General features: G+C 52.8%; 1 protein-coding gene and 1 pseudogene across 2 annotated transcripts; both read right to left on the bottom strand.

Moving 5' to 3' along the window:
• Nucleotides 1-1310: 1310 nt before the first annotated feature.
• Nucleotides 1311-7052, bottom strand: EPO (erythropoietin). Of its 2 annotated transcripts, none has more exons than XM_045571139.1 (5): nucleotides 6869-7052; nucleotides 2912-3054; nucleotides 2637-2723; nucleotides 2189-2368; nucleotides 1311-2025 (listed from the first exon to the last, which is right to left on the bottom strand). In XM_045571139.1, exons 1-5 carry the CDS (start codon nucleotides 7035-7037, stop codon nucleotides 1867-1869), a joined length of 738 nt encoding a protein of 245 aa, XP_045427095.1. In that variant the 5' UTR covers nucleotides 7038-7052; the 3' UTR covers nucleotides 1311-1866. The 2 variants fall into 2 exon arrangements, with proteins under 2 accessions (XP_045427095.1, XP_036267176.1); XM_036411283.2 differs by lacking the exon at nucleotides 6869-7052 and adding an exon at nucleotides 3600-3764.
• A 2410-nt stretch (nucleotides 7053-9462) lies between these two features.
• Nucleotides 9463-10247, bottom strand: LOC118703674 (annotated as a pseudogene).
• Nucleotides 10248-13096: the final 2849 nt, after the last annotated feature.

The raw sequence follows: 13096 nt of genomic DNA, 5'->3' as shown, positions 1-13096 counted from the left end.
ATTATTTCTGGGAAGGGATTTGAAATTGGTCGTCAGAGTAAAGGTTTAGAGAAGTAGGGATCAAGAATGGAGGTTGAATTCATGTATTCCGTGTCCCCAACTCCAGAGGAGCAGGGAGCAGGTAGGGATTATGTGGAAGGAAGAAGCCGAAGAGGGAAGGGTGACTGCGGGGGTGTGTGTGTGTGTGTGTGTGTGTGTGTGTGTGTGTGTGGAGATTCCTGTTGCCTTGGTCTTGGGCAAGTTACTTCTTTTTCTGTGCAATGGGAATGACAGCAGTAACTTCCTCAGGGGGCTGCTGTGTAAGGAATAAATGAGGCCACAGAAGTGAGCTACCTAGCCAAAACCGGTTTGGCTCAGTGGATAGAGCGTCGGCCTGCGGACTGAGGGATTGGATTCCGGTCAAGGGCATGTACATTGGTTGCGGGCACATCCCCAGAAGGAAGTGTGCAAGAGGCGACTGATTGATGATTCTCTCATCAATGTTTCTATCTCTCTATCCCTCTCTCTTCCTCTCTGTAAAAACTCAATAAAATATATATAGAAAAAAAAAAAAAGAGCCAAAACCAGTTTGGCTCAGTGGTAGAGCGTCGGTCTGTGGACTGGAGGGTCCCAGGTTCGATTCCTGTCAGGGGCATGTATTTTGGTTGCGGGCACATCCCCGGTAGGGGGTGTGCAGGAGGCAGCTGGTTGATGTTTCTCTCTCATCGACGTTTCTAGCTCTCTATCCCTCTCTCCTCTCTGTAAAAAAATCAATAAAATATATTTTAAGAAGAAGAAGAAGAAGAAGAAGGAGGAGGAGGAGGAGAAGTGAGCTACCTAGAGGAGCAACAGGCCCTGAGGAGGGCTCAGCGAGCACTTTTTCTCTGGGAAAGCGGCTTCTGCACTGTTGTCTACTGAGCCTCCTGCAAGTCTGGGGGCAGAATATTCATGATGACCATCCCCAGGCAAGGAAAGAGGTCAGCTGGATATAAAGGGGGTTGGTGCACTGAGGTGGCAAAGACTGACGCCTGGAATGTGGCATTAGCCGAAGGGGTCACAGAGAAGAAGGGGCGGGAAGAATACGCGTTGGTAGCTGCCTACAGAGGAGTAGCCTTGAATGGAACCACCTTATTGACCAGTGTGGGCAGAGCTTGTGGCCTTACGCCCAGTGGGTCAAGAGGTCAGACAGGCCATGCGAGGCAGCACGTAGGGCCCGACTCCCTCCACCTCTGGTTTCCCAGGCCCGCTGCCTGCTGCCATGATGGGGGTGGGGGGTGGGAGGGCAGAGCCAGGGAAGTGGTGGGCTCCCAGGAAAACAGACACGCCAAGAGTCATGTTATGGTTTAATTTCTTGCAGGTGAGATTGAAAAACACACAAAACACACAAAAACATACAAAGCCAGGGGCCAGCCCCCATCCCATCCTCGTGGCTCCCACCACCTTCATTATCCGGGGGGATCTTGCTGTCAGGGAGTCCCCCATGGAGACCTAGAGAATCCATGACTTGCCACCTACATTCTCCAGTCCATCCTATCCCCGCGTGGTAGGTGCAAAGAGAGGCGTCTGCCCTCCAGCTTGTCCTGGCATCACAGTTCTGCAGGGCATGGAGGTGAGCTTGGTGCCACTCCAGCATGAGTTTAAGCTGATCTCTGAATTTTTTCTGCTTCTGGGCCTTAGACGGGCCCTGTGACATCCTTAGATCCGAGTTGAACTCTGGACAGTTCCTCTGGCCCCTAAGATGTCCCCGCTGGTCCTGGAGTGTCCTGGGACAGGCTGGTGCTGAGCTGATAGCCCCTTGATGGGGGTCGGGAGTGGTGGTGTGGGAGACGTGGCACGGGCAGTAGTGGTGAGCAAAGTGGTGGATATGCCCAGGGCAGGAGCACCTGATCACCTGTCCCCTCTCCTGCAGGCCTCCCCTGCGTACAGCTTCAGTTTTCCCCGCAGGAAGTTGGAGTAGATTCGGAAAAACTTGCACAAAGTATCAACAGTGAATGTTCGGAGTGGAACAGCAGTGGCCGCTGCATCTGGAAGGGAGATGGCTTCCTTCTGTCAAGGAGAGGACACAAGATTACTGCAGTGCCAGGGACCCGGGAGGGAGGTTGGATCCAGAAGAGGACAGGAGGGGGTGTGGGGAAAGTATCCTTGGCAGGGCCCTTCTCCCACTTTACAGAAAAGGCGGAGTGTGAGGGAGGGTCTATTTCCCCCGCACCTGGCTTCCCAGCGCCCGGAGCAGGGAGGTGAGGCTGCGCAGGCCGCTGATGGCTTTGTCCACATGTAGCTGCAGGGTCTCAGAGGTCTGGGAGGAGTTGGCCAGCAGGGCCTGGCCCCGCAGGATGGCTTCTGAGAGCAGAGCCAGGCCCTGCCAGACTTCCAGGGCCTGCTGCTCCACCTGCAAGGAGCAGACAGTTGGAGTCAACTGGGCCCAAGCCACGCCTCATTCCTCCCCCTCAGCCACCCTGAGCACAAAGCTGAGCAAACAAGCAGAAGGCGGGCAAAAGAGTCTGTGGAATGAATGAATGAATGAATGAATGATCAGATTAACCTATTCCATTCCGTCCTCATCTTTGCTACTCCATTTCCTCTCTGTATCATCCTCCCTCCTGCCCTATCAAGTTTCCAAAATGAGACTCCCCAAGAGGAAGGGAAAAAGAACTCACCTCCATCCTCTTCCAGGCGTAGAAGTTAACCTTGGTGTCTGGGACGGTGATATTCTCAGCGAAGCTGCAGCCTTCAGCACAGCCCATCTGAAAGCACAGCGCCAGGGCGTCAATGCCGCAGGGGCCCACAGGCCATAGCCCCTCCGGCTGTGCCCCTCACCCAGCTTCCAGGAGTGCATAGCCCCGTGCGGGGAAGGCGCTCAGGTCCCTGGCTTTGGGAGGAGGCCCCCGAGCCCCTCAAGAACGCTGTGGACTGTCCTGGGAAGGGGTCTCACCGTGACGTTTTCAGCCTCCCGGGCCTCCAGGATGTACCGCTCCAGGACGCGGCTGTCACAGATGAGGTGCGGAGGGGCGCCCCGGACGGGGAGGCCCAGAGGAAGCAGCAGCAGGGACAGCAGGAGCAGCAAGGCAGGGCATTCTAGGAGAGAGAGCCGGGCTTGGTGTGAGGCGGGGAGGGGAGGAGAGGGGTTCGCTTGGAGGGGCAGGTTCACACACCCCGCTCCTGGCCGGGGCTGGCTCTCCCAACACCGGTCTGCCCAGCGCTGCGATTCCGCCTCCGGCGCCTTCATTCAATCCCGCCGCCCGGCGCGCCCCACCCCCCGCCGCCGGCGCGCTCCGCTCCTCGGGGCCAAACTTCACTCGGGCGGAGGCAGAGGCTTCCCCTCCCGCGGGACCCGCCGGCCGCCCCAGGACGCAGGTATCCGCTTCCTCCCCACCCGCCAGGAGCCGCTCCTCTCTCCCTCGGACCCCCACACCTCGTCCCCGGCTCCGGGTCCCATTCTGCCTTTCCCGGGGTCTCCCCACCGGGGTCCCCCCGAGCCCGGGCGACACGTGGAGGCTGCCCCACCCCCTTCGCCCTTCCGGGGTCCCTCGGCCGGTGGTGTGGGTCCTTGGACCCGGCCACCTCGGGGCCGGCAGTCCCCGCGGCAAATCCCTTCGCAAACAGGGGCCGGCGGCACTCACCGCGCGCCCCCATCTCCGCGCCCCGCCGGGCCGCTCAGCGAGCAGGGGCCCGCCCGGCGCCCGCGCCCCGCGCCCTCATCCCGGGAAGCTCGTGGGGCCGGGCCGCCCCGCAGGCCGGAGGAGGGGGCTCCCTGTCCCGGGGCTGCCGGGCCGGGGGGTCGGGCTGAGCAGGCGCAGGGCCGGTGTGTGTCCGTCCGTCGGTCCGTCCGAGGCGCCGCGCGGGGAGGCGAGCAGCGGCGGCGGCGCGGGAACTGCGGCAGCGGCGGGGGTCGGGGCTGTTATCTGCATGTGTGCGTGCGTGTGAGGGGGCGGCGGAGGCTGTGTGCGTGAGGGGTCGCCCGCGGCGGGGGCCATGAGGTCAGAGCCGGGGGCAGGACGCCTGGGTCGCGGGTTCGCCGGGGCGGGAGCGGCGCGGCGGGCGCAGGGTCCCCTCCGGCCCGCCCGACCCCGCTCTGTGCGCCCCGGGATGGGCGGGACGCCGGCGCCCGGAGGAGGGCCGCTCCGGGAAAGGCTGGGGGAACCCCCCACGCCTCCCAGGGGGGCACTCGGGGCTCGGAGCTGGAAGAAGTGCCCAGGTTTCTGCGAAGGCGCTGAGTCTGGAAGCTGCTGGCAGGCACAAGTCAGTTGCCTTTCTTCTCGCAGCACTTGCTCCAGAACCAGTGTGGCTCACTTTGAGAAATCGGATGGTGTATGGAGCAAGAAATGCGAGGGTCTTCTCCCCCTCCTCCCTTTCCAGGACCCTGAAAGCCCAGGAATTGAACTTTTAGGGCACAAATCACACGGTCTGGTCTGCAGGACATGCGCGCACTTCCACATCGCTTCTTTGTCCGGGGACACAGGTCAGCCTGTGTGGCAGAACTCTTAGGGACTCTGAAATAAAGCTGGCCCCGGAGTGAGGGCAGTTAGGATTTGCTTTGTGAACTGTAGGAAGCCCCGAAGCAGGAGAGCAACCTTCCTAATGCCAGACGGAGGCTGGCTGCCTCTCAAACCTTAGAAAATGGCCTCAGCCCCGGAGTCTGCGTCCTCACCTGTCACATGGGTCTGAGGGAAGTACCAGGCCCACCTCCGGCAGGTTTCCTAAGACAGCAAAGCCCTACAGGTAGTTAGAGAAGTTCCTTCACTCCCTACCTGGTCTCAGGATATTAGAGACATTTTATTCATGTGTTCCGTGCCTTCTTTAGGCAAGACACGACTACACACACTTTGCAAGACAAAAAGGGGTGTGGAGACCTAGGTCCCAGACATCTGGATGGGGTTAGTAGCTTCCCACAGAGACAAGCTGTGTGCACAGGCAGTGTGTGTGTGAGGACTGGAGTGCACAGAGCTGAGCTGTGAGAGTTTGGAGAAGGGCGAGCTCCTGTAGGGGAAGTCAGGGAAGCTCTCATGGAGGATTGGACAGGAGCTCAGCCTTGAAGGGCAGGCAGGATTTCACCAGGAGAAGATGTCAGGTGGGTGTGGGAGGCCAGTTACGCAAAGGGACAGGAGGGTCGAGTGCAGAGCCCAGGAAAAGGAGAGGAGGAGATCAGACCAGAGTGCTGGTGAGGGAGGGAGGGGCCAGGTTCCTTGAATGCCACTCTAAGGAATTTGGCTTTTGTTGGGAAATGTTCATTCATTTATTCAAGAAATTCTGTTTCCCCGGCTGGTGTGGCTCAGTGGTTGAACATCAACCTGTGCACCCGGAGGTCGCGGTTCCATTCCCAGTGAGGGCACACACCCCGGGTTTTTGGCTCGATGCCTACTAAGGGGCCAGCAGAAGGCAACCGATTATAATGTTTCTCGTTGATGTTTTTATCTCTCTATCCCTCTCCCTCCCTTTCTCTCTAAAAATCTTCTTTTAAAAAAAAAAAAATTGTTGTTTGAGGAGCGTCATCCCATACACCAAAAGGTTGTGGGTTCGATTCCTGGTCAGGACACATACTTCTGTTGTGGGCTGCATTCCCAATCAGGTAAGCATGGGAGGCAACTGATTGATGTTTTTCTCTCAGGTATTTCTCTCTCTCTTCTCCCCCTCCCCTCGCCCTTCCTCTCCCTCTGTAAAAATCAGTGGAGCTAGGCTGGCGTGGCTCAGTGGCTGAGCATTGACCTATGAACCAGGAGGTCACAGTTTGATTCCCAGTCAGGACACATGCCCAGGTTGCAGGCTCAATCCCCCGTGTGGGGGCGTAAGAAGGCAGCCGATCAATGATTCTCTCTCATCGTTGATGTTTCTATCTCTCGTTCCTTTTCCCTTCCTCTCTGAAATCAATAGAAAATATATTTAAAAAAGAAAAAAATTATTCTCTCTCATCATTGATGGTTCTATTTCTCTCTCCCTCTCCCTTCTTCTCTGAAACCAATAAAAATATATTTTCAAAAAATAAATAAAACTAAAAATCAAGGAAAACATACCCTCAATGAGGAATTTTTAAAAAATGAAATGAATATTCATTCATTCAAGAAATCTATATATAAATGCCTATTCTTGGCCTGGACCTGGGGATAAAGCTGTGCATGAAACAGACGAGAATGCCTGCCCTGGTTGAGCTGACATTCTAGTAGAGAGGCAGACGACAAACACAAATATGAATAAAGGGGATCGCCAATGGCAATAAGGACTAAGAACAAGCACAGAAAGGGGAGGAGGGAGGAACCAGGAGTGTTAAAAGAGGTTGCAATTTTAGATCAAGCAAGCAGGGACGCATGCTGAGAAGGTGACCTGGATGAAGAAGACCTGAATGAGGTGAGGGAGGGAGACATACAGGGGTGAGGGGAGAGCATGACCCAAGAGGGATTCAGAAAGATGGAGAGGTTGGCGGAAGTAACGAGGACCTGACTCTCTCCCGCTCTGCTCTCCCGCCCTCGGCTCACCTCCAGCCTGCTTTGGGAGCCCTCCTCGAACCTGGGTACGGGATGTGGGTCTGCACGCCCCACCATGCCCTCTGGTCCCAGTTTCCCTCTCAGCATCAGGCCGACTCCCAGCCCCTCTTGGCCTTCAGAACCCAGTTCTGCTTCCTTCCCAGATCCCAGCTGTGAGACAAGCACATGCACACTCACGTCCACACACGTCCGCACATGTGTTCTGTCCCTAACCCCCCAACCCTCAGGCTCTGCTCTCCCAGTCCTCAACTCCGACTCCTGCGTCACTGCCCTGACCTGACCATGAAGAGGAGACCAGGAACAGATGGGGGTGGGGTGGACACAGCCTGGAGAGGAGAGGAGAGGAGGAGCCTTCTGGGCTGAGGGACCTGCTCCTCCCTCCCCTCTGACAGCAGTTTGCCAGAGGCCCCTACCTTCAAGAAAGGAAGGAAGATGGTCAAGTGCACAGGTGCCGGGCCTCCTGGACAGGGGTGGTGCTGGCTCTCCTCTGTGGCTTTCAAAGAGAAAGCTATGGCTGCAGCTTGGGAGAGAGGGGAGAGAAGAGCTTGGCCCACCCCACACCCGATCCCTAAACTGTGTCATCCTGTTAGGAGGGCAGAGGCTGGCTTGGAGGACAACTTCAACCCATTTGTCCTCATCAGGGGACCCTGAGGATAGGGAAGAAAACAGGAAGCTACCTGGGGCTCTCCCTCCAACATTTACCAATTCACCATCTCCTGCCCAGTGCCCTCTCCATCTTCCTGCTTCTATTCCCCCGGCATGGTGCTCAGTCCCAGGACCACTGCAAGTCTCCTCACTGACCCCTCCAGTTAACCCCACCCCTGCCATTAAACTAACTTTCTTTTTTAAAAATATTTTTTTAAAATATATTTTATTGATTTTGTACAGAGAGGAAGGGAGAGAGATAGAGAGCCAGAAACATCGATGAGAGAGAGTCATCGGTCAGTTGCCTCTTGCACACCCCCTACTGGGGATATGCCCGCAACCAAGGTACATGCCCTTGACCGGAATCGAACCCGGGTCTCTTCAGTCCCCAAGCCGACGCTCTATCCATTGAGCTAAACCGGTTTCAGCTTAAAAATAATTTTATTGATTTCAGAAAGGAAGGGAGAGGGAGAAAGAGATAGAAACATCAGTGATGAGAGAGAATCATTGGTTGGCTGCCTCCCACATGCCCCCTAATGGAGATCAAGCCTACAACCCAGGCATGTGCCCTTGGCAGGAATCGAACCTGAAACCCTTCATTCTGCAGGCCAGTGCTCTATCCACTGAGCCAAACCAGCCAGGGCTAGACTAACTTTCTTATTGGATAGCCTCATTTGGTCACTCCCCTGAGCAGGAGTCTGCAATGGCTCTTGGTTGCCTCAGAACTAAGACCCTCTGTGTTCTGCCACCTACCGGCCTCTCCAGCCTGTTCTCCCTCTTTGTTCATTACACAAGCACAGTTAGATGGTTTTCAGCCTCCTGCCCTTTGCTCAACCTCCGCCCTCCACGCGATCACCTGCCCACACTCCCTCTCCTGTTCTTCAAAGACCAAACCCAAGCATTACTTCTCCTATGAAGCCTTCCCTGATCCCCCAGCAGGAAGTTGTCTTCCTCTGTGCTGCCATCCTCACCTGTCTTAGGTCTCTCACTGGCAGGGCCACCGTGTACAACTGTCAAGGTGAGCGCTGCACAGCTCAAGGGGGTGCCATTCACAGGCACTGATGGGAATGTACTCTCTGGAGTCATGCAGCACAGGTGCCCTGTTAATCAGAGCAGAGAGCGGAGGACAGTGTCTGACAGGCCTTGTTCACTGTGGCACTCATGTGGCACTGAACATGTTTCCTGTTTATGGCTATCACTAGATGCCGTTTTGTGGTCCCTCCACTTCAGACACCTCAGCCAGAGAGGGACCTAGGGAGGGGAAGTAAGCCATTCATCCTCAGAGTGCTTGCCAGAGCCACACCTGGACAACCTAGCCCTGAGATATCGGGAGCTGGAGAGGCCTCCCTCCACTTCCTGTGAAGACGGCCACTGAGGCGGGATCTGAAAGGGGACCGTCGTGACCAGAGGATAGCGGGGGTGGAGGCGGGCTCTGTTCCATGAAGTCTTCCTGGCAGCCAATTCAGATTGGAAATCCAAGGAGAAGCAAATTTACAGCCCCCCTGAGCTGCCCCAGACCCCAGGCAGAACGAAGCCCCAGCTGCCTGGAGCTGGGTGGGGGATAAGGGGGAGTGGAGGGCGTGCTCGGGGCCTCTCCTGCCCGGCTTTCCAAGCAGTTGCTTTTCAGCTTGACTCAGAGAGTTCAGCCAATGGCCCAGAAGACCTTCTGTGCTGGGAAGTGAGGTGGCCGAGGATGGGGAGGGGGAGGGCTTCCTGGCCCTTGGGAAACTGGAAAGGGAGCAAGAATGCCGGAGAAGGGATTCCTGCTGGAGAAGGAAAATCCTATGCAAAGATCAACTTGGAGAAATTGAGACAAGGGCCGTTTTCTTGGCCACGAGCAGCGAGAACCAGCTCCAGGTTTTTGTTCTCCGCAAGCAGCACTGTAACCTAGCGACCCAAAGGGGCAGTTCAGTAAACACAGGAGCCCAGATTGGTGGCCTGAGCTCTGCCACTTACTACCTTAGCTGACTTATGACTTTACCTCTATACCTTGTTTCTATAGAATGGGGATGGTGAAAATCATAGTAACCCCTTCCCAGGGCTATGGTGGGATTATGTAATATCTGACATAGGGTAATCAACACATGCTAGCTATGATTTCTACGCTCTCTGCTTTATTATACCAGCTATTTGTTCTCACTTTCGAGGCCTGGACACCAAGCCCCCAGCATATTCGTTGACCTTCCTCCAACATCTTTTACTGTCCCCTCTGGGGAGCTGGGCATTGACTGCCCTCGGAGACACGTGCCCCTGAATACACCTGGGTGAAATGGAGTCACGGTGGGAGTTAGAGATGGGTTAAGACACAGATATCAAGACAAGACTCAAACTTTATTCTTCTTTTGTTTATTTGTTTGAGTTTTAAAATGAATTTATTAAAGAATATTATTAGGAAGGCAATAACGTTTGATTTGTCATTTAAAAAAAGTCTGTTTCTCCATGCTGTAGAATAAGGTAATGTAAGAGGCTACAGAGTTACAAGCATATCTTGCTACTGGATTCTCTGATGGTATAGCACAGTGTAGTTGTTTCTGCAATGCTAGAATAAATAAAGTCTCTTCTATGCTTCTCTTTAAATAGTGAAGATTAGTAACAGAAGATGGTATAAAAAAGCCGTTTTTCTATTTGTTCTGTAGTATTGGAGCCAGTATTTTTATCATCACAGGCTACAATTTTCACTTTATCCACTTTAATAAGTTCTGTCACCTCTCTGAATTCAACATCATTCAAGAGTCCACACATTATCGCAGAATCTGTGTGTATTTAGAGAGCCCCTGAAATTGACTCTGTTCCTGACCCTCTGAGCCAATGCTGATTTATAGCCTTATCAAACTGGAGTAGAACTTACAGGGCAAGCTGGGGAGTGATCTGTTGAGACTGTATGGGCTCATCGAGGCTTTCCTGAAGACTGTTTCCCGAAGTGGCATTTCTATAGAACTGATGGGCATGGCTCAGAAGGAAGGAACGTTTTCTTATTCAGTCTTGCATTATGCCCTGTGGGGAAGGCGCTTCCCGCCGCAGAGCAGACAGAATCAGCACCGCCAGGAGCCCAGGAGGCTCCTACCACCTATTCCCCCTCTCTCCCCACCTCCCTCTCAAACTTTATTTATTCAAAGCCTAAGGCCAACCAAGAATTTCTTGCGCCATCAACGTGGGGCTCAAAAGCCATTGGACTGAGTGAGGCCTGTGGGCCCACTCTAGATGAGCCTTATGAGGCCACCTTTCTCAGTCACTTGACTCTTGAATTCCCCAAGCACTTGAGTCCGTAAAGCAGGGCTCCCCGAGCACCAATACCTGTATCTCAAGCTTTAGAACCACTTCCTCCAGGAAGAATTCTGTGAAAAGTGCCAGCCCAATCCTAGGGTCTCTAGCTCATGAGTACCGCTGAATATCCCTAAGCCCCTTCCCACAACACCCATCCTATATCAGAAGACAGAGCTACTACATTGGCCAGAGGAACTTTCCTGCCCAAGCAAAAATTAGAAAGTCCTCATGGAAACCAAACACTACTTGAAGTATTAACGGGAGTGACGTTTTTCTCCTACGTAAGGTCTTCGCAGGGGTACACCTGTGAATACAAACGTTTCATTTTGTTAACATGGAGCGTGGGGACTAAGGATTTTGCACGAACTCTACTGGTGGTCCTGTAGGCTCTTCCTACTTCTGTTCATGTCTTATTTCGTGAACCTGCAAATAATTTTAGTATCTTCCGGTATTTAGTATATTTTTCTTGCAGCAAACAAGATGCATGGACTTGGAAGGAACCTAGGAGGTCTCGTGAAGATGAAGCTCTGCTTGCATATTTCCAGTGACAAGACATTTGATGTTTCTCAAGGGAGCAGAGGCTTGTTACAGAGTAGACAGCAAGCTGTCTTACTGTCAGCCACCCATTCATCCTCCATCCGTCCATCCATCCGATATTTATTCCTTACTGGACTGGGCAGTGAAATCACTTCTCCTTGAGGTAATCTCATCAGTTTGATGATCACCCCACCTAGATGGAGAACAGAAGAACAGGGTTTGTAAAAAACTAACTTTTCTTATTACAATAATAATACAGCCCTGGCCAGGTAGTTCATTTGGTTAGAGTGTTGTCCCAATATGCTAAGGCCATGGGCTTATCTCCCGTCAGAGCATATACAAGAAAACCAATAAATGCACAAATAAGTAGAACAACAAATCGATGTTTCTCTCTCTCAAATCAATTTTTAAAAAGAGTTAATATTATACATTAAGAAAAAAACACACATGACCATTGAAAAACTAAGACAACATGGCTAAAAAACATAAACTAAAAAGCACCCATAATACCATTAGGAAGATGGCATCTTAAGTGGTCATTTTCATAAACTTCTTTCTTGGTAGGATGACCTTACCTCACTCCAAATCTCTGTGCAGCTGGACATCGCTTTCCTAAGGAACTACATTAGACACACACTCCTAGTCCAGCTTCCCCATAGGTTCAAAAGGGATGTGGGCCCTGGCCAGTGTGCTGTGTTTAGAGCATCCTCCTCCTCAATGAGTGGTCACGGGTTTGATTTTTAGTTAAGGGGATGTCCCTGGGTTGCTGGTTCATTCACTAGCCTGAATTGGGGCGAGTGCGGGAAGCAACCAATGATATCTCTCTCGAGTCAATTTCTTCCTTCCTTCCTTCCTTCCTTCCTTCCTTCCTTCCTTCCTTCCTTCCTTCTTTCCTTCCTTCTTTCCTTTCTCTCTCTCTCTCTCTCTCTCTCTCTCTCTCTCTCTCTCTCTCTCTTTCTCTCCCCCCCCCCATCCCTCCCACCTCCTTTCTACACTCTTAAAAAAAAAACAATCAATGGAAAAGAATATCCTCAGGTTAGGATTAACAACAACAAAAAAAGGTATGTGTCCTGAGGGCCTTCCCTCTCAGACAACCACAATGAAAAGCTGACAAAACTAATAACCCAGCCTTGTGAATTGAACACACACACAAATCACCTTCCTTCCCCTCTCCCTAGTTACACTAAGAGGCTCCAAGCCAATCCTTAGCAAAACGTCATACTAACAATAGTAGCCTTTACCAACACCAACACAGTTCCAAACACCATGCAAATTATCTGTCTTTTTAAGTCTATCCGTGCTGCTTCCTATTAGACTTCACAGGACCAATGGTTATACCTCTCCAGGCAGGCCTGGCTCCTAACACGAATCCCTACAAATAAAGGATGCTCAATAACGCTATGGATGATGACACATGTCTACACCCACTTCCAAGCTAAGCGTCTGAATTCTCGCCTCTGAGCATGTTTTTTAAATAGGAGGTAATTATGCACTTATTGTGGGCTCTGCAGCTGTTGAGTAAAAAGAAGGGAGGGAAATTGCATTTGGACATACCTTCCCCTGTTTCCCAAGTTTTGATAAAAGACACTTCAGAGAGCCAGTAGAAGTTGGGGATGGAGGGTGGACAGAAGCCAGAGTCAGCCTCACTCCAAATGGGATGGAGTTCCCTGCCCCTCCCACTAGGCATGGACTCCAATAGATGCAGAAGTCTTCCCCTCATCTGTTACATGCCCTCACACACTCAAGGGTGAGCCCTCACACTGTCCAATGTTCAAAGGCTATTTCTATAAAACTGCCGCTGAGGGAAGCCGCACTGGCAAGCAGTGAGAGAACATGGAGTAGAAACAACAAACAAATAGGCTAGGAGACAGAGCTGCCAAAACAAACCAAATGCAGAAGGCTGCCTGCCACCACCTCAGCTGGGCCCAGGCCAGAAGCGTAGACACAAGAACACATACGTGCGGGGAGACACATAGTTCCATCCAGCTCCCTCTGCTACTGGAGGGCTACAGGGTAAGGGAGCCTTGCAATCAAGGATGACAGGGTTATGAGGCTAAGGGGTGTGATAGGAATATCTCCCCTGTCTCCCTCACCTCCTGCTTTCTAGCCACTGAGTGACCCTCCAGCCCCAGAACATGTCCTGCCTGTTCATGAATCCCCTCTGTGCATACCAACTCCTCTACCAGATATGCCCT

This window comes from Pipistrellus kuhlii, unplaced genomic scaffold (assembly GCF_014108245.1).
Source record: "Pipistrellus kuhlii isolate mPipKuh1 unplaced genomic scaffold, mPipKuh1.p scaffold_m20_p_4, whole genome shotgun sequence".
Taxonomy (NCBI): Eukaryota; Metazoa; Chordata; class Mammalia; order Chiroptera; family Vespertilionidae; genus Pipistrellus; species Pipistrellus kuhlii.
The sequence above is the reverse complement of the archived record's forward strand: the minus strand, read 5'-3'. Positions and strand labels throughout refer to the sequence as shown.